Source organism: Cetorhinus maximus, chromosome 4 (assembly GCF_964194155.1).
Source record: "Cetorhinus maximus chromosome 4, sCetMax3.hap1.1, whole genome shotgun sequence".
NCBI lineage: Eukaryota > Metazoa > Chordata > Chondrichthyes > Lamniformes > Cetorhinidae > Cetorhinus > Cetorhinus maximus.
In genome coordinates this window covers 29,932,685-29,953,673 of record NC_135882.1, presented here as the reverse complement: position 1 = coordinate 29,953,673, position 20,989 = coordinate 29,932,685, and the positions used below count along the sequence as shown (strand labels likewise).

The 20,989-nt window shown below is 43.8% G+C and overlaps 1 protein-coding gene across 1 annotated transcript in view; it reads right to left on the bottom strand.

Annotated features, from left to right (window-relative positions):
• Window positions 1-5,560: 5,560 nt before the first annotated feature.
• Window positions 5,561-20,989, bottom strand: part of timm21 (translocase of inner mitochondrial membrane 21) — a 35,705-nt gene continuing 20,276 nt past the window's right edge. The window contains exons 4-6 of the mRNA XM_078540046.1: window positions 9,378-9,451; window positions 7,031-7,133; window positions 5,561-6,036 (exon numbers count right to left, since the gene is read on the bottom strand). Coding sequence (XP_078396172.1) covers window positions 5,944-6,036; window positions 7,031-7,133; window positions 9,378-9,451 — 270 coding nt within the window. The 3' untranslated portion in view covers window positions 5,561-5,943. The remainder of the gene's footprint in view (window positions 6,037-7,030; window positions 7,134-9,377; window positions 9,452-20,989) is intronic.

Here is a 20,989-nt window from a genome sequence, read left to right as displayed (position 1 = left end):
AGAACCAAGTCCGACAGTGGGTCTTTTCTTGTTGGATTGGACACATACACCTGTAGAATATTTTTCTGAACACAATCTAGGAACTTTTGCCCCTCTCCGCCCTTTACACTACCAGTCTACATTTGGGTAATTAAAGTCCCTCATTCTAACTACTCGATAATGCTTGCATCTCTCTGTAATTTCCCTGCAGATTTGTTCTTCTACGTCTTTCTCACTAGTTGGTGGTCTATAGACTACACCAGGCAATGTAATTGTATCCTTTTTGTCCCTGAGCTCCAGCCAAATTGATTCTGCCCTTTAACCCTCTGGGACATCTTCTTTCTCCAGCACGGCTCTCCTTAACCAATACTCTCCCACCCCTCCTTCCTCTCCTATCTTTTCTGAGCACCCTGTACCCGGGAATATTTAACACTCAGTTCTGCCCTTCCTTGAGCCAGGTCTCTGTTTTCGCCACCACATCACAAGCAATCTGCACCTGTAACTCCCCAATCTTATTTACTATACTCTGTGCATTCACATACATGCTTAGTAACCATTATTTAGATTTTATTACTTTCTCCCTCACCCTGACTTCACCTATTAACTTATTATTCTCTATACTAGTGCTATCTGTCCCTCACAGTATTTTGTGCACCCTGGTATTCCTCTCTAATACTTTTTCTTGGTTCCCACACCCCTGCTGAGTTAGTTTAAAGCCCTCCCAACAGCACTAGCAAGGATCTCAGTCCCAGCTCTGTTCAGGTGCAACCTGTCTGGCTTGTACAGGTGCCATCTCCCCCAGAGCCTGTCCCAGGAATCTAAAGCCCTCCCTCCTGCACCATCTTTCCAGCCACGCATTCATATGCCTTATCCTCCTATTTCTGTACTCACTGGCACGTGGCACTGGGAGTAATCCGGAGATTACTACATTTGAGGTCCTGCTTGCTAATTTTCTGCCCATCTCCGTAAATTCTGACTGCAGGACCACATCTCCATTCCTACCTAAATTATTGGTACCAACATGGACCACGACCTCTGGCTGTTCACCCTCCCCCAGAAGACTGTCCTGCAGCCGCTCTGTACATCCTTGACCCTGGCACCAAGGAGGCAAAGTAACATCCTGAAGTCTCATCTATGGCCACAGAAGCACCTGTCTGCTCCCTTAACCAATGAATGTCCCATCGCTATTGCTCTTTCTTTCTTCTTCCCCCCCTTCTGTACAGCCGAGCCGCTTGTGGTGCCACAAACTTGGCTCTGACTGCACTCGACTATTCCTTTACTGACAGAAAAGTAGCCAGCAGTATTTGGTTAAATGTTTTTGGAGATATTGCAGCTTATATTATTCTTATATTACTAGCAACATCTGTGGCATTGCCTTCTGTGATTGTAGGATATGTTGGGGTCAATTTTAACCCATCCTGTCTGACAGTAAGGGGCAGGGGGACCTTTTAAAATGGAGCATTGTGACTTACCCTTGCCCCCTCAACCTCCACTGCAATCACACTAGCCACCATTTTAATGGCTCAGTCCACTTAAGGGGCCACTGCTCTTGCCAGAAGCAATAGGCCTGTGAATTTATAGAAATTGGGGTTCAATTACTTCCATGCTTTTTAACCTTGGCCTGAACCAGATGCAGCAGTGGCATTGTTGCCACTTGAAAGCAGGCCAGAGCCATCAGGAAGCATGAAGAGACCCTCCCATAGCAGTGAAAACACTTTCTCCTGTGGGACCAGGAAGAACAGGAGATCTCCTTTCAAGACCCAGAAGGAAAGTCATCGCCTCCCCTGCCTTGGACTTCTGCCCTTTCTTCTAACAAGACCCTCCTGAAACTGCCTCCCACAACTTACCGGTTTGCTGTGGAGTCTTCCTTTGGTACCAATTGAACCTCCTCGCCTGCCTGCTGGCTAGTTGCCACTGTCCGGAGGGTTCCTGACAAGCAGTAAACAGATGGAGTCTGGGAAAATGCCCCAGTTCAGGTCATTGAGTGCATTTTGTTCCAAAAAACAATGGGTGGTTAAAATCAATCTACTGCCTTACAACAATGGGGTGGTATGCCATATAATACAGGATTTATCATGGATCCTCAAGGCTACTAATTTATAGTATTGCAATAACTCAAGTTTTGTTCTCATACAACATAGTTTTAGATTGTTTTATTAGTGTTTCGAGGATGATTTCCATGAGTGTTTTTTTTCTGTGAAAATTGTAAATCACTACTCACTACAGTTGAGCGGTAACACATTTACTTTTGAGTTAGAATGTTGTGGGTTCAAATTCCATGCTGGAGACTTGAGCACAAGATCTAGGCTGACACTTTAATACAGTACTGAGGGCATGCACTGTCGGAGATGCCATCTCCCAGCTGAGATGTTAAACCATGGCCTCATTTAACCTCTCAGGTGGACAAAGATTCCTTGTGGCTCTATTTCAAAGAAGAACAGGGCAGTTCTACCCAGTGATTTGGTCAATATTTAGCCCTAAACCAACAACACAAAAACAGATTGTCTTCACTGCTATTGGTGGGATCTTGCTGTGTTTGTCACATTTCTCAATTTACAACAGTGATTACACTTCAAAAGTAATTAATCGGTTGGCTGTAAAGAGCTTTGGGATGCCCTGAGATTGTGAAAGGTGCTATATTAATGCAAATTCTATTTTTTGTATAAATTAATAGCCTTATTTTATACATATTCTTTGTTTACTGTAAAACTGAGAACACGCAAGATGGTATGCAACACGTAGCAGATTAGCAATAAGGTTCCGCTGTTTTATGATAAGTTGTACATAACTGAATTCCCAGGTATCAACTGGCAGTAACAGTGGCCCTATCATAAAACTGCAGGAAGCAATCATTTTAACACCGCGTTGGGCAGCCTGAACGACACAAATCTCCTTCTTGAAGAAGTGCCAAGAAATCAAAGCTGCATCCTGGCTCTCTGATTTAGTTAACTCAAAACATTTTTGTTCATTGGGGTGACAGGATGTGTGACTCGTTGCATTCAAGGATTAGTGGTTTCCGGGGGTGACGGTGGCAGGGTTTGTTCTTGGGGGTTGTTGGGAAAAGATATAAGGCAGAATTTTACCGCTGCCCGGGTGGGAGGCGGTGGAGAGGAGCAGTAAAATAGCAGGTCCTGGATCAGGACAGCTCCCTGACGCAGTCCCACTGCCTGGGAATTTTTCCAGTGGTGGACTGCCAGGTGGATTGGCTGCCCACTCCAGCTTAATGGAGACAGCCTCCCGGTGGCAGCCGGGGTCGCCTTTGCAGCCAGGGATTCCATGCCCCGCAGAGGGCCAGTGGTCAAGGAAGGCAGTCCGCACAATCCCAAAGATCTCTCTGGAGTGGGTTACCCTCTGATTTTGGCCATCTGAATTTATTTTTCATCCGCGTACCTGGAAGTGCCCTCAGTAATCGACTTGCCTCATCAGCACCCACCTCTCCCGGTGACATTTCCGAAGTTTCAGAGATACTTACAGATCCCATATAATCGGGCTGGCAACATCAGGAGTATGTCCACCCTCCTTAATTGGGCCAGTGTGGTCAATGGTGGGCCAGTAGGTGCCCAACTAGGGATAAAATGGTTGAGTCAATCTTGCTGCCTTCAATTGTAGGCTCAGGACCAAGGAATGACAACACAAGGGATCTGCAAGTATAGGGCTTATTTGTTAAAAATAGTGAGGTGGTCTCAGGTTTCCAAAAGTACTATGCCAGTAGATGATGCTATGAATGTAATGTTACATGACAAGTTGAAAACAATGGGTCAGAGCTTGCTGCATGACAGCCCTAACAGAATCCTGAACAATCCTCATGAATTCCAGTCTTGGAAATAAGCTCTTCAGCCCATCAGGATCTGGAAGCTAACAGTAAAATTCAGTCCATAACATCAGTTGAGCAGCCAGGTTTATTCCTGAATTGAGTGGATGTTTTTCATCACTGGGAGTGGGTGTGGGCGGTGGTTAGGGCAATCTAGCACAATTTCATCTGCATTACTGGAGGAGGTGCATCACATGTTTACTGACCTGTCCTGCCCCTTTACCACTTATGTGCAATTCTGAAGTTGTACATGCTGATTGCAATATTCTCTTCTTGATTTAGGGGTTTTGAGAAGTTACAAGTGCATTTATTTTATTTCCAAGACTGGAATTCATGAGGATTGTTCAGGATTCTGTTAGGGCTGTTATGTAGTAAGTTCTGACCCATTGTTTTCGACTTGTCACGTAACATTACATTCATAGCACCATCTACTGGCATAGTACTTTTGGAACCCTGAGACCACCTCACTATATTTAACAAATAAGCCCTATACTTGCAGATTCCCTGTGCTGTTGTCCTTGGGTTAAAATGTTGTTCTGTAGTTCCTCCTATGATTAGAGTTGGCCGTGCAGCACTTATGCCTGTGAGTTTGAAGATTGTGAATTCAAATCCCAGACGAGTGACTTCAGCACATAATCCAAGCCAACACTTCAGTGCAATGCTGAGGGAGGGCTGTTCTATTGGAGGTGCTGCTTTTGACTGAACACTGTGGGTTCTAAATTCCATCTAGAGATTTGATCACATAATCTAGGCTGCCATTTCAGTGAACTTGTGCTGCACTTTTGGAGGAGATGCTTTGGGTTTAACAAGGCTTTGGGAAATCTGGAATCACGAAGGTGTTAAAAGCCTTGCCTAGTGGTCTCCATCTGAGCACCAGGCTTTAACTAGTAAGAATAGATAAAGCTTTTAACATTAGCCCAATTGAGACCTGGCGGGTCAGGCCTTTTAAAAACTCAAAACCTCCTAGAAAGGGTGGCTGACCTCAAGCTGAGGTTAGCTGCCCTGATGCATTCGTACTGATGCCAGTGGCCTGTCCAAGCTATGCAAATACACCTGTCCCCACATATTAGGATGGTGTTTACGGTCTGGACTGGGGTTGGGGGGGGGAGGGTCCTTTTTCTGCAATTTACCCCGTGGAACAGGAAATCTAGCTCACAGGTATATTTGCGTAGCTTGGGCAGGCCACTGGCATCAGCATGAATGCATCAGGGCAGCTAAGCTCAGCTTGAGGTCAGCCACCCTTTCTAGGAGGTTTTGAGTCTTTAAAAGGCCTGACCCGTCAGGTTTCAATTGGGCTAATGTTAAAAGCTTTATCTATTCTCACTAGTTAAAGTCTGGTGCTCAGATGGAGACCACCAGGCAAGGCTTTTAACACCTTCATGATTTCAGATTTCCCAAAGCCTTGTTAAACCCAAAAAACATTTAAATTAGTATGAACGCTGGAGCATCAACATGTAAGTAATTTCTTTAAATTATAGTAAATAGGACTTTGCCCATAGTTTCCCAATGTTTCTGATTTTAAACACGCATGGATGGGGATGCTAAGAAGATATCAGCTGCTTCTCCACCAGGGAAGGAGGTATAGATTAGAGGAGGAAGGGAGAGTATGGCAGAAAGGAAGGAACAATGGAGGGAAAAAAATATCAGCTCCTAGCCGCCTGCTTAAAAGTAGTATTAAAAATAATTTAAAAGTGGCATATAAGTGTGTCCGCTCAGTGTACGGTGCATGCCTTAGGCAGACCTATCAAAAGACGAAAAACGAGAATATAATTTGCAATCACAGATTTATTTATTTATAACTTATCATTTGTTTTTGTGCCATAATTGAATTTTGTTTGTTCAAAGAAAAGGGCTAGCAATTAGTCCTTAAACTTGACATTACCTGTAAAACTTTTCAACGCAACAGGTTAAACTCGATGATTTAAAATAGAGAGCATGTCAATCAATACACTGCATAAAAAGCCAGTATCATTTACAGAAATTATACCTCGGACCTGAGCCTGACCCTCTACAAGAATAAATTGGGACGACATCATCTGAAAAGGATGATTAATTATCCAAATCATCTCTCATTCACATAATTTATCCGATCTACAAAGACCGAAAATCTCTGGTTTCGTATTAGCTCATGGAAACGAATGCAATCAGCTCCTTTACCGGTTGTCTTCAACAATAATGGTCCTTTTAGGATAAGTGTCAAAGTCCACAAATATATAATGAAAGTCGTACCTTCCACTTTCGGGGTTCTGCAATAAAGGGAAAAAAAAAAGATAACTTTGTTTTATAATCAACATGCATTTCCTCTTCTCTCATCTACAGTGATAAGGGGCAGAAAACAAATGGCACTGAATTTGTGCTTTATGTCTTTTTGGAATTGTTTTGATTTTTTTATGTCAGTATGGAAATTAAGGTGTACAATTCTGAACCTTACTTTAAAAGCAAAACATTCTGTTGAATCGGAAACTCAATGTGCAGTTAAAATAAGTTTGCTGGCCTGTTCTGGTAAACTGCAGATAGGCAACAACACAGATGTTTCTGAGAGATGAACATTCAAACTTCTCAGTGTTTCAAACAGCACCACTGTATTCTCAAGCACAGATTTTTATACAGCTATATACTTTTATATGAAAAATCAAATCCTATGGGCATTTTATTCCAAATCAACATTTTAATTTTTAAGTTTGCCCATCAAAAATTAAAATTTCATTATCCACTTCCAATTTGCAGCTTAAATCCAATCTGACACATGGAAATGGATGACATTTTAATAGTTTATTTTTTTAAAATTACCTTATTAGTAATATTTAGATATTCTAAATCTTCATTCTTTCGTCTGTATTGATTCACTCTTCTGCTGCCAACCTTCTCCCAAAGCACCGCTAATGACTAGTTGCTGAGTTATCACTCAAGCCTAAACTGCCCACCCAATATTCTCACCCTCACCTACTAAGGAGACAGCGCAATCTCTCAACTGGTACTGTCCTCTTTTTCTATCTTGACTTTGGGTACCTCAGGTCTGGAACTATGTGGAGCAGGGGACAGCAGATGAATGCTCTGTGACACAACTTTGCTGCTTCAACACTTAACATCACAGTTACCAGTATTTTATTGAAATTGTAACTTGTGTTAGGGGGGGTGGGGTGGGTGGTGAGAGGACAGTTATTAAAAAAAACTTGACACTAAAACTAAAAATAAAACTAGCAAGGCCTACAGAACAATCAAATGAAGAAAACGATTAACCTCTTTTGCATCCAAGTGCACTGTTCCTTTTATGGGTTCGGAGCCCTCAATGTAAAATTTGATTTGAATATGCTTCACACCATCCTTCACGTATTCCACATGACTAAAAAACAGAAAAGCAATATTACATCTCACCAGATTGAAGAAAGGAAGAAGAAAAGGAAGGAAAAATGTGCAATTACATATCCTCAGGATGTTTCAAAATGCTTTAAGGCCAATGAAATACTTCTGAAATGTAGTCACCATTGTTTTCACAAGGATCGAATGAGCTAACGTGCGTGTAACAAGATGCCACAAAAAGCAATGAGACGATTGACTAGATTGTCTTTTTTGGTGGTGTTGGTAAGGGGGGATAAACGAGGAGCACTCCCTTACAGTATCAAATATTGTTTCATAATGCTCCAATGATGTGCCTTAGGGTGTTCTATTACATTAAAAGGTGTTTACATAAATAAAAGTTGATGATACCATTGCAAAATGTCATTTGTTTTGAGGTTAAGACCCCTGAATTTTGCTTATATTTCCTCACATCAAACAACATTGCTGAACCAAGAGAGCTTATGACCTATTCAACAACAACTTGCCACATCCACAATAATAATACGCATTTTTTCTCTATCTGAACTATTTTGATTGGTCTGTTTAAGGGATCTGTCTGGTAGGTTTATTTGATGGGTGGTGCCTGGTACATGCAGAGTCTGGTGGGGCATGTGGAGGACTGGAATGTGTGACACACATTTGTGGCTGCCAACAGTTGGTGCTGGCAGGGTTGGGGGGTGCTGGTTGATGGAGAATAGAAACAACTGAAGGGGTAGGGTGAGTTCAACAAAAAAGTTACCTTGTCTGGAGAGACTGTGAGGGATGAGATTGATGGGGAAGGCAAGAGTAAGGTGGGGATGGGAGGAATGAAAGGGATGGGATGGTATGAGAGTGATGACAAGTGATGGGATTGCCTGGAATAGCTGGATGAGATGCTGGAATTGATTAAGTGTGGCAAAATGACAGGGACAATTATTTGACACGTATTATTTAAATACTATTCTTTGTGCTAAAAATGGCAAATTCACTGAATTTGAATGAAAAAGCTCTAGTAACACTGTCAGGCAAATGAAAAGCATACATCAGCATTGATTCTATAGATAGAGAAGATGATAACTGTCTATACCCTCCAGAGTTTCTACACCAATGGGCATGCCACTGCACAAACTTAGACTCAAGGAAGGAGCAGCTATAATGTTGCTACGAAATTTGAATCCTAAAAGAGGACTTTGCCATGGACCAAGATTGGTAGTTAGGAAGCTGTTTTCTTCGGTGATAAATGCTGAAATTATAACAGGCAGATTTCAAGGAAATAAAGTGTTTACTCCTTAAATAATATTGAGCAAATCAGGTGTAAACTTGCCTTTTCAACTCAGGAGGAACAATCCCAATTAGGCTTTCAAATTCTATGATTTTAAACGAGTCACAAGGCGAGGCACTTGACAAAATTGTATTTGTATTCCTAGGCCTGTTTTTACAGATAGACAGTTTTAATGTAGTTTTTTCCAGAGTGAGTAGTTTTGATTCTGTTAAATTCTAGGTGAAAGATTAACTAGAAATCCTGGGTTTGAAGAAGTGCTGTTGCAACAAAGATACTGATTTGACTACGACTGTTTTGCGGGTCCCTATTAGTAAGGAGATTTTAGGGCAGGTGACCAAAAGCTTGGTCAAAGGAGGAGGCTTTAAGGACCGTCTTAAAGATGGAGATAGAGGTAGAGAAATGGAAAGGTTTAGAGAGGGAGTTCTAGAAGCTTGGGCCTAGACAGCTGAAGGCACGGCCACCAATGGAAACCAAGGACTCACAGGACATAACAACTGGAGGGAAGTTTAGAGGGTCATTGATAGCATTTGCAGACTTTCACCAATTTCATTAAACCTGTAGTCAGAAGTGGGTAATTTTAACTTGTGATATGTAAGCCAGGCAATAACAGATTGGCCAATTGTTATACATCCTTCCTGATTTCCATGCTAGCTCGGAGGGACGTTAAATGGTTGCTGATTTCTTTCAGACGCCCCTTGAAGCCTACTTCTTTGACCAAGATTTGGTCATCTGGTCTAACATGTTCTTATGCAGCTCATGGTCAAATTTTGTTTGGCAATATTCCTGTGAAACGCCTCGGAACATTTTACCACATTAAAAAGGTGCTATACAAATTCAAGTTGTTGTTGGGATGGAAGGTGAAGACAAATCCTCCATCAACCAGAAAAGGCACTCTTTAAAATTGCCATCTTTATTGACAATCTTTAATGTGTTAAACTTACTGAAGAGGAACATAACAACCTTTACTATGTTGAATCTTTAATTTACCTGACATGTCGTCTTCTACCGCGTCGAGATGTCTCTCCATAACCTTTTATAGGTTCTCCCAGTGCTCCAATTATCTGTGAACACGAGCTGTTCTTAAAACTAGGCATTCAAATTATATACACACCGTTGTAAAGTTTTGTAATATTAATCACAAACTCCCTTCCATATTCTGTGCAAAAAAAGATGCATTATACTCTGATTTTGATATAATAATGCATCCCTTAGTGGGATAGGAACAAAAGGGCCAAAAAACAGCAACATGGATTTCATGGGAACTTGCTTCCATCAGAATTGCTCACTGTACATACTGATACATGTACATCATATAGGCAGGGGAGACACACACTAAGCAGGCGCGTAAAATAATTACAGGGGTGTATTGGTAGTGTATCAGAAGCAGAGCAGAGAAACAAATGCCAGCTCCTCGACCAGCAACACAGCTTGTCTTCATCTTAAGCAAATATTAGCTCTTCAGCAATCGTGAGCTCGCAAGTTCAACAGATTTACAGCTTATCTGTACGAGTTCTGTACCACTTGGGAGATAAGAGTGAAGATTTACTCAGGCCCTGAAATTAGATAAATATAGAAAATACTTGATGCATTCTCTAGAATTTCTCTCCCCACAAGACAGTAGAGGCATTAACCCAGTTATTTTAAATGAGTTAGCATCACTGCTAACATAGCAGAGAGGAATTTTGAACAAATGTGTTACGTGTTTGTACTCCAGTATTACAGGGGATAATTTTAGGGCCCACTGTGTGCTGTACACTTAAGGTGGCATATTGTGGCACAAGTTTTCTTTATTAAAAAAATAGACTAGGTACCACTTTAATTAGAAGTGATCTAGTGGTTATGATATTGGACTAAAAACTCAGATTGAGAGTTTAAAACCCATGGGAAGATGTGATATTGTATTCAATAAGGCTACTTTAATTAGTTTGGTTTGGTTTACTGTATTCCATTGGGAGACTGGTTAATTATTGAACGAATCATTTTGGTTATTTTATTCTCTTCCACTTTTTCTCTCCCTCATATTGAAGTCCTGCAAAGAATGAACCAGAATCAGATACGTGATGCACTTAATAATGTATTGAGGATGCAGTGAGAAGGAAGAACAAGTACTAAAACAAAAAACTACTGCGGATGCTGGAAATCCAAAACAAAAACAGAATTACCTGGAAAAACTCAGCAGGTCTGGCAGCATTGGTGGAGAAGAAAAGAGTCGACGTTTCGAGTCCTCACGACCCTTAGGGTCGTGAGGACTCGAAACATCGACTCTTTTCTTCTCCACCGATGCTGCCAGAACAAGTACTATGTTGTATTTAAAGGATTAACAAATTGAGAAAAGTAAAAATGATGGGAAAAGTGCAAAATTTGGAGGTTACAACAGAGAAGAAGAACTGACAAAAGTAGTTTAAACATTTCATTGAACAACCATAGAAAAACATGTATGACAACTGTTGCACTCAATTCCTTTGTTTGGGGTACTAAACAGGTATTGCATAGCTTGAGAAAATTCTCTTTGCTGGGTGATAGCCAAGTCTGCTAATTTGGAACAGATTACAAATTACTTCATGGACCAGTAATTTTGCTTATAGCAAGACAGTTCCTATAAGGTAGATTAAATGGAAAATTAAAAATTGTTATTGCTTTTGTTAAAATGATGCATTAAGTTTAAAACAACATCAAGTCTGGCCCAGTTCTAATCTGTGTGGAATGACTTCAAAAGTGTATCTTATAATGGCAAAATGGATATTTGATAATCAAACAACCATCAATCAGCAGTTTGGACAGGCAAGGGTGCTCCTTACAGGGAAAATACAAGCTCACTTACTGCTCCATCTGTTTGATTTTGCCCTTCCCAAAGAGCCAGCTGAAAGCAGATGAAGCACATTAAAAGTTGGAACCCAGTCAACACCAGAATGGTGGCTTGCAGTTAAAGAGAGAAGTTAAAACCTTAACCGAGTTTGTGCAGTCTGTATTACAGCAGTATATTGCTGTTAAAAACTTTAACTATTCCACCCTCATTAAAGTATTCCAGTGCTACTCACCTTTCCCAGTTTAGAGAAATGATACCAAAGAGCACGGTACATTAGTGACAAGTTATTTCTTTATCATTATTATTGGTGGGCAAGGGTGAAATTGGTCTCGGACAGTGAAACTGGTTTTGGGTAGAAGTCTAAGCGAATCAGTAAGAAAAGAAACTATTTGTGCTTTTTCACCTCAGGACATCCTAAAGCTCTTTGTAGCCAACAAAATGCTTTTGAAGTGCAGTCATTATTGTAATGCACAACATTTGTTTCATGCACTTGCCGGTTTTCTTTTGAAAAGAAAATTGGACAGCGTGTAAATCAGCTTGCTGATTTGTTATCATCCATTTTGAGCTACTGCCCACGACCAATTTCATTCCATGGTGTCCTGCACTATAAGTCTTAACCCTACATCTTGGCTTCTACCGAATTACCAGTGATTCTGGCAGCAAAAGGCTAACAAGATCTGCGCAAATATTGTCCCATGCAAAATACTTGGCATAGTGCGTATGTTTCCTTCCAATGCATAATTCATATCTCCATTTGGCAGGGACACTGCTAAGTGAGAAAAAGCATGATAAATTAGAGCTCGGAGATACACCATGATGAGCAAGGGCCCTGTGGGGGGTGTCATTTACTCCATCTGATAGACTTGGCATTTTGCTTAGTTTAAACTTTGGTGCTGCAACCATCTGTTCAGAAATTTCTCATTTAAGAATTAGAAATCAAACTTCAAAGAATGAAAGCTGAAGTGTTTTCAAAGCAAAGGCAAAAAGCAAAATACTGCAGATGCTGGAACTCAAACAAAAACTTGAAATGGAAACACTCAACTGGCCAGTCAGCATCTGAGAGAGAACAGCCAAGTTCATGTTTCAAATGTGAACCTTTCTTCAGAACTGGTGCACAGGAGTTGGACATTGATACAATCAGAACAGGGAAACAGATAAATCTAGAGAGGAATCATGACTGAAATGATGTTAATAGGTCAAGTGATGGACAGAAGCATTCGCATGTTAAGGAGACAGTGGGCAGAATTTTCTATTAGTGAGACTAATTGTGGTAACGGATGGTTTTGGCACCCCGCTGTCCTGAATGGTGGAAACTCTTGCCTGATTTTGATCTTGGAGGATCATTAATTATGCAAAGACGCGCATTGGTCTGAATCACCTGGTGGGTTGGGAGCTGATTTGTCCACCTGCTGTCAGCTGGTGGGTTCAAAGGTCTGGGCGCCATATTTAAAGGCCAGTCCAGCACACAATCTCACTCTCTCCAGCCCACCAGAGATATCTGGCAGCCAGAAGAGGAAGGCCTGAAGAAAGCAACACCTCACTTCACGCACCAGGCCCTCCAGGCCTTGATCAGAGAGGTGCAGGCGCAAAGGCACACGTGTTATCCCAGGGATGGCTCCAGGAAGCACAGCAGCCTCACGTCTCCAGCCTGGGAGGCCGTCGGGGAGCAGGTCAGTGCGGCTGGCACCCGCGCCCAAAGTGCAACCCAGTGCATGAAGAGGGTGAACGATCTCATCTTCTTCACCAGGGTAAGTCATCCTTCAATTCCCTTCAATATCAAACTCTCATCACGGCATCATGGACTCAAACAGCTACTCTCTTCAGTGATCTCAAGCAACCATTAGCAGGGGACACATATCAGCACACTCACCGAAGCGTTTACATCACCATCATCCCATCTGTCATGTTGCTCACGCTCCATTCTCTGGCCTTTCTGGGGAGGGCTCACCACACACAGGGGACACGCATCTCACCCAACCTCTGCTCCATCCCTTCTCATCACATGGCTTTCTTTCTTCTTCATACAGGCCAAGCTGGTGCACAACACCAGGAGGGGTTGCGGGGGCTGACATCATTGCCCTCACTGAGTTTGAGGAGATTTCAGCCATGCTGACTGGGGAGGACAGGGATCGCTCCTGTGGGGAAGGGGAGATCAGCCTCTCTCAGCAACCTAGCATGGATCACAGTACCATCACCTCATCAAATCCTGACATTCACAGTGAGTCATATGCAGTCTTATCTAGCTCATGCTCATTAACTGAAACTCTATTTTCTAGGCACCAGCAGATCGAGACCCCCAAGCCAGTCCCTCACCACAGACTTCAACCGAAGGGGAAGCTCCGGAAGAACTCTCATGGAACTCACATGCACCCTCCCCCAGCTCAGAGAGAGATATGTCGGTGGGGCGCATTAGGCTCGGGCTCACTTTCTGGGGACACCTCACTGAAACGTTCCGGCAGCAGTCGGAGACAGGGGCAGCCCAGGTCTCCGACACTCGGAGACCAGTCACCAGCTCAGTCCCAGTCAGATGACGAGCCTCTGGAAGAGGCCGCCAAATCAATGCTGGAGATGCAACGACAGGCGGCGGAACATCAGGCAGGAGCTCAATAGTCACTCAGCAGACTAGAGTGAACAACGGAGGAGTCCATCCGTGCTCTGTCTGATGTCGTAGCTCCGAAATGTGAACACCTTGAGGTCATCATGGGAAGGCTGACGACCACAGTGGAGACCTTGGTCCAGCAGGTCTTGCAGGATTTCTGTTTGGCCCTGTACTCCATAGCCACACACCCTGGTGGGCACCATCATGATGTAGGTGACATCAGGACAAGGCACCTTGACCTCCCTCCAGGCGCACCATCTCTTGCAGGAGTCAGGTCGGGGCCCTCTGGCACCCACATGGGGGGGATGAGTGTCAGCTGGACACCCCAGGGATCTCCTCTCAGGACACTCCAAGGGTGTACAGCCACTCACAGCCCCCTCTACCTGTGACCCCATCCATTCCAGCTTCTCAGGCCACTGAGCAGGTGACCCTTATCAGGCCAAGGCTCTCCAGGCCTCGGGCCACCAGAGGACATTCATCAAGATCATCACAGACATCAGGATGTAGCCGTCACCTCTGTGGCAGATGTCGGGGCTGCACCCAAGCATAACGGTAGAGTTAGGAGAGTTAAGAAAAACTGATGTCACTTTTGGGTCACAGGTGTGCTAGACATGTAAATAAATTGTATTTTTGTTAATATAATTGATGGTTATGTGAATGTTCCTGTCAACTGAAGGCATTGTGATTTCATACTTTGGAATCCTCTTATTTCGAGGTTTAGCCTTCCTCCCACTCAGTGATAGTGTCCCTCTTTGAGAATCACATTCTTGTGATGTCAACCTCGGTTGAACTAGTCTCCGCACCCTTGTGTGATGTCAGGGAGATGTGTTTAAATCTTTATTTGAAGTGTGTGATGTAAGCGTTTCTAACCCTTCTTCCTCAAGGAACATCACTGAGGGCAGCTGATCAGCAATGATAATCTAGTGGCATTTGTGTCTCCCCAGTGGTAGTGGCAGAAGAAAAGATATGCACAGGAGGAGGAGATCCCTAGGCACAACCACATCTCAGTTGCAGCAGTGTTTGCATCATTATATGGCAGCAAAGGCTTCGCATCGCTCTTGTTCCAAGTGGTCTCTCAGTTCCCAGAGTGAGCTCACTCACAGAGCCCCATGGACCAAAGCAAAGATCATGGCCTGATGAGTCATGATGTCAGGACGCGCAAATGTGAATGCAGGACTCGTTCTTGCTGCAAGTAGGTGGACAACCCCTGAGATGAAAGAAAATGGCGTTGAGGGCTAGGAGAGATGTGGCCATATTCCCTCACTTAACTCTTCCTGGAACCTGTCAGTGATTGACGTATCACAGGCACGCCTCCCATGTCTCCCTTCCTCCATGGTGTGATCGTGCTCGTACTGACCCTCAGCAGCCTCATGAGTTCCTGGGCCTCCGGATCTTCAGCCTCCGATGAGCTCTCATCCTTCTCCAGCTCATCCTCTGGCAAGGGTTCATCTCTCTGCATAGCAAGATTGTGAAGGGCCCAACACTCTGCAATGATGCGGGAAACCCTATCAGGAGTGTATTGGAGTGAGCCACCTGTGCGGTCCAAGCATCTGAAGTGCATCTTCAGAAGCCCTATGGTCTGCTCTATAAGGGAGCACGTGGAGCTGTGAGCAGCATTGTGCATCTCCTCGGAACGACTCTGAGGGCAACGCACTGGTGTCATCAGCCAGTGTTTCAGTGAGTACTCCTCATTCCCAGGCAGCCATCCCTGCAGACTTAATGGCTCCTCAAAAATCTCAGGCACCTGGGAGTGACTCACGATGTAGGAATCATGGTAATTCCCAGGGTACCATGCACAAACGTGCAGTATATATTTCCAGTGATCACACACCAGTTGTACATTGATGGAATGGTAGCCCTTGCAGTTTATGAACAATAGGGCCTGCTGCCATGGAGCTTGTAAAGCCACATGGGTGCAGTCCATTGCACTGTGCACTCTTGGGAAGCCTGAGATGGCTGCGAAGCCAGTGAATCTTGCAGCCTGGCTATCTTCATCCAGAGCAAACCTGACATAATGATGGGCCTTCCTGTAAAGGGCATCTGTGACCTCCTTCATGCATTGATGTGTTGCCGACTGAGAGATGCCACACAGGTTCCCTGTTGCCCCTTGGAAAGAACCAGAGGCTAAGGAATTGAGTGCTGTGGTCACCTTCAAAGCTACTGGCAGGGGATACCCTCCAACTCTACATGGCATAGGTCTTCACGAAGGATGTGACATACGTGATGTACCAGAGCTCAGGACAAGCACACACATGCACGGCATTGCCTGTCACTCATTTGTAAATAGGAGACTCTTCTAATATAAGCCCTAGGTCCCGCGAGTTGCCCTGGTTGTCTACGTCTCTCCTCCTGACCCTCCTATTCATGCTTTGGCTCCGCCTGACCACCTCCCTCCTGCTGGAGCTCCGCGCGGAGTTGCCCCTCCCCACTTTGCCTCTTCCGTTGCATTCGAACCCCAACAAAGGCAGCAATGAGCCCTTGATCCATATGTGCTTTTGCCTTCTCTCTGAAAGGAAACATTGAAGACATTAATGTTTCAAGGGGAAAGAAAGTGAAGGTCAGAAGATGGCACGTTGGGAGACAGTAAAAGTCCATAGCTTTTCATGCCCTACCTGCATGGCGGATGATGCTGCCTTGTCCCTAGGACACTAGCACACACATTGAGGTTACCAAGATGGCATTCACAGATATGTAACATCTTGAGCCCTGCGTAGGATGCTAAAGTTTCAGTGAGATGAGTGACCCAACCTAGCTCTGTGCTCCAATCTCTGATGTGGTATATTAATGACCAATCAGTTGCTCATGGTCAATGAATGGATGCCCTTTGTCTCATTAGGAGTGTAACATCTGGTGAACATGTGACAGGCCTTCATTGATGGAATGACATATATGACACAGCTGTGCCTCCTTCATCATTGCCTGCATTCCCAATGTGTTACTTGAGATGCAGCAACTATGATGTGAAGCCATTGAGTTCTGAGTAGCCCTTTAACAGTGCTAATGAAGCCATTGGTTTTCAGTGGCTTTCATCGCAGGGAGGTCTTCCTCCTTTCTTTCTAAGCAGACTCCTGCTTACTCCTGCGGCAACAAGAGGATGACCCCAGAAAGGCCCCCCTTGTGATCGCCCTCACTGCAATCCACAGCCTTTCCTCGCTGTTGCCTCCCTCGTGTTTACCCTTCCCCTCACTGCCATTCCACAGTCTTCCTTCCCAATGTCCCCCCTCATGTTCATCAACCCCACCCTTGTCTCTCAGTCCTACTTGAAGCACTAGTTTCTGAAAGTGGAAGCCTGCATGAGTACCACAGCACAATGATGTTCCTCAGGACAATGTAGGCAAAGAGCAGGAGCAGACCAACCCTACAACCCCAGCAGTGTGGCGTTCATTGCAACAAGACTGGCGCAGCGCTGTGGCAGGTCGGCTATGTTTGTTTCGCTCACCTCAAAAGTTACCAGTGAATCGAGGTCTGACTTGTGCATGCCACCTCTTTTCAAATGGATTTGAGGTTGACGTAATTTCCCACTGGTGTGATGCAAGATTGGAAGGCCTGACAAGAGTCCGGCGAGCAGCTGTTTTAATGAGCATTCATGACATGTTAATGAATGCAAATGGAATTCGCGGGATATCCGACCCGCCATAAACACACCATCGGGAGTACTACAACCTCTTTTTACGATGGCAGATTCGCGACATTTTGCTTGCTTCTGGATTCTCTGCCCACCATGAAACCCGCCATAGGCGGGATGGGAAAATTCCACCAGTGTGTGTATTCTGATGAAGGATTCTAAATCAGAAACATTATCTTGTCACAGATGCATACTGACCTGCTGAGGTTCCAGCATTTTCTGTTTATAATTTCAGATTGTCAGCATCTGCACTTGTCCTTTTGTTTAAGGAAATGGTGGGCCTGGGGAAATGTGACAAGAGCTGGGGAACATGAATAACTCTGGGGGTGGGGGTGGGATTGGGTATGAAGTTAAAACAGTTTTAAAAACATGGACAGAAAATGCTGGGAAAACTCAGTAGGTCTGGCAGCATCTGTGGAGAGAGAAACGGAGTTAACATTTTGAGTCCGTATGATTCTTCAGAACTGGAGAGATGTGTTGCGGTATTTTGCTTTTATTGCAAAAGATGCATATACCTAAATTCTGAAATTACTGAAATCAACATCCAACCTAGAAAGTGTCAGGAAGCCAAAGAAAAAGACAAGATACTCTTCTTGAAGCTGGTGTTGAGCTTTTTTGGAATGATGTACAAGGCCAGTGACAGTAGGGGTCAGGTTGGGAACTTGGAGGCGAGGGGGCAGGCTGCGTGTAGTGGTTAAAGCAGTGAGCTGCAGGAAGTCAGGGTCACACTTGCAGATAGTACAGAAGTGGTCATCTAATCTGGACTTCGTTTCTCTAATGTAGAGAAGACTGTAGAGTGAGATTGGGTCTGGGACAAATAGACCAGGCAGAATAGAGGAAGTTATTACTGACTTAGTGTTTGCCAGAAATGGAAAATATTTCATGCCCAACAGTCATGAACATTTGCAAAATAGTTTTACAGTTATTACAGTATATTAAAATTGATGGGTCATCAAATTCCATGCAACATGCCCAGAGGTGGCGCTCAGATCACATTTTTAAATGGCAAATTCCTAGTTTAAGTTCCCAGCTAAAACAAAAACTAACTTCAGGCTAGATTGTCTTGAAGAATGCTGTAATATTTTCATAGACTAGAGACACTGGGGCCTCCTTTTGCTCCAGCAGGCTTCTTCAATCGCCCATAAGTGACAGCCCCAGGCTGGCCACAACATTGGGTGAACCAGCGTCTAATCTCCAACTAGAAAGTGAGTTGTCAATGGCCCCAGCACCGGTGGATCAAAATTGCAGTTTGGTGATGCTAAGAGTAGATATCACAGTCCTACTGACCTGGAGGTTGTGAAATCAATGTCCAATCCAGTCAAGGAAGGATGGAGAGCTAGTCAATCCCTCCTTTTTCTGATTTTCAAGTTTCTAGTTTCATTCCTGTTCTCCTACATATCCCAACTCTTCCTATATTCCCTTTTTCCTCCCCTCTGTCTCTTCCAATATTAGGTCAGTTAAAAGAATAATGGAAAAGAGGATCATAGACAATCGTGGAAGTTATGCAAAAAGCTATTCAGTTATGCTAAGAGTCAGAGAACTGTCAAACTGTATTGGGCCATTAGTAGATATTCGGGGGCAGGTTATGAAGGACTCATGGGTAATGGTGGAAATATTAAGTAAGCACTTTGTGATCCCGTTGCCCATGTCTTTAAAAGCTCACTGCACTCAGGGGTGGCTCCCCTAGACTGGAAGGGGACTAACATAATCCTCATCTTTAAAAAAGATAAGATGGACCAGGGTAACTACAGGCCGATTAGTTTGAAGTCAGTAAAAGGAAAGGTGATTAAGGGAATTATTAGGGATGCAATGTATGATTGAATAGAGAGGGACATGAAGGATGCTAAACATGGCTTCGAAAAAAATGTCGTGCTTTCTTACAAATTTGATTGCATTTGTTGACGAGGTCACCATCATTTCCCACAATGAGGGAATAAAATGCAGTCTTAATGGAGGTTACTTAAAGAAAACCTTAATCTACAAGATTAAAGCCTCTGGTATTATTAGTAATTTACTTACCTGGATTAAGAACTGGCCAGACGGCAGTAGAAAATAGTTATAGGTGGATTTGGATCTGCTTGGAGATCAGTCACTTGTGGTGTCCCACAGGGACTGGTGTTGGGATTGTTGATCTTTGTGATGTTTATTACTGATACAGGTGTTGGGGCATGATCTGCAAATTTGCAGATGATACTAAATTTTGTGCCAGTGTCAAGACCGCAGAAAATATTAGATTGCTTCAGGCAGATCTTGATGTGTTGGGGGATTGGGCTTGTGACTAGGAAATGATATTTAACTTAAGAAAGTGCAATGTAGGTAGGTAGAGTGAATGCTGAACCCCTCAGGAAGAGTACTAAAGCAGGTGGGAGAAAAAAAAGATCTGGACATTCTAGAGCATAATCTCCAAAGGTTCGTGAGCAATGCCATGAAGTGATAGCTAACGTGGATAGGGTGTTGGGCTGCATAAACCAAGGCATAAGATTTTGTCCTTGTACAAGACCTTGGTCAGGCCTCAGTTATAATACTGTGTCTGGTTTTAGACTCCTCAGATGATGAACAATATTGGGACTTTTGAAAGAGTGCAGGAGGTCCACTAGGTCAATTCCCAGTTTGAAGCATCTTAGTTATCAAGATAGACTAAAGCAGCTTGGACTCTACACTTAAAAGAGAAATGTAGACTTAGGCATAATTTGACTGAGTTTTACAAAATGATTATGTTTGAGTAAACAGTTTGTTCCAATTAAATAGGCTAGGGTTGACCAGTGGTCAGAACTTTATGTCCTGCGAGTCCAGATCTAGGTTAGGTGTCAGGAGGTGGTACTTTTCCCAGAGTAGTGCACCTCTGAAAGAGGCTGTCAGCTAGTGTGATGAATTCCTTCGAGAGAGCTGGACCTGTTTCTGACTGAAGCAGAGAACACCTCAAACAAAAATAGGTAGTTACTGCATAGAATTATCAGTGCCAAATTGATCTATTTGACTAGTGGCCAGGGATGGTTGGGGGGGTGGGGGTGGGGTGTGGTGAGGGTGGCAAGGTGATTGGAGAGGAATTTCCCAGATTTTGCAAATTGTTCAGGATTTTTACCTTCTCTCAGGATACCGCACAATTTCAGGTGGGGTGGCCAATGTGAGAGGGTGTGTGATGTATGTGATAAACACTACAGCCATTGTGCGCTGGTGGTGGAGTGATTGAATGTTTACTGTGGTGGATGAGCTGCCAATCAAGCAGGCTGCTTTGTTGAGTGTTGTTGGAGCTGCACTCATCCAGTCAAGTGGAGAGTATTCCATCACACTCTTGTGCCTTGTAGATGGTGGACAGATTTTGGGGAGGTGGTGGTGTTCCCATGCATCTCCTGTCCTTATCCTTCGATATAGTAGCAGTCATGGGTTTGGAAGATGCTGTCTTAGGACCCTTGGTGAGTTCCTGCAGTGCATCTTGTAGATGGTACACACTGCGGCCACTGTAGTGGAGGGAGTGAATGTTTGTTGATGGGGTGCCAATCAAGCGGGCTGCTTTGTCCTGAATGACGTCGAGCTTCTTGAGTGTTGTTGGAGCAGCACTCATCGAGGCA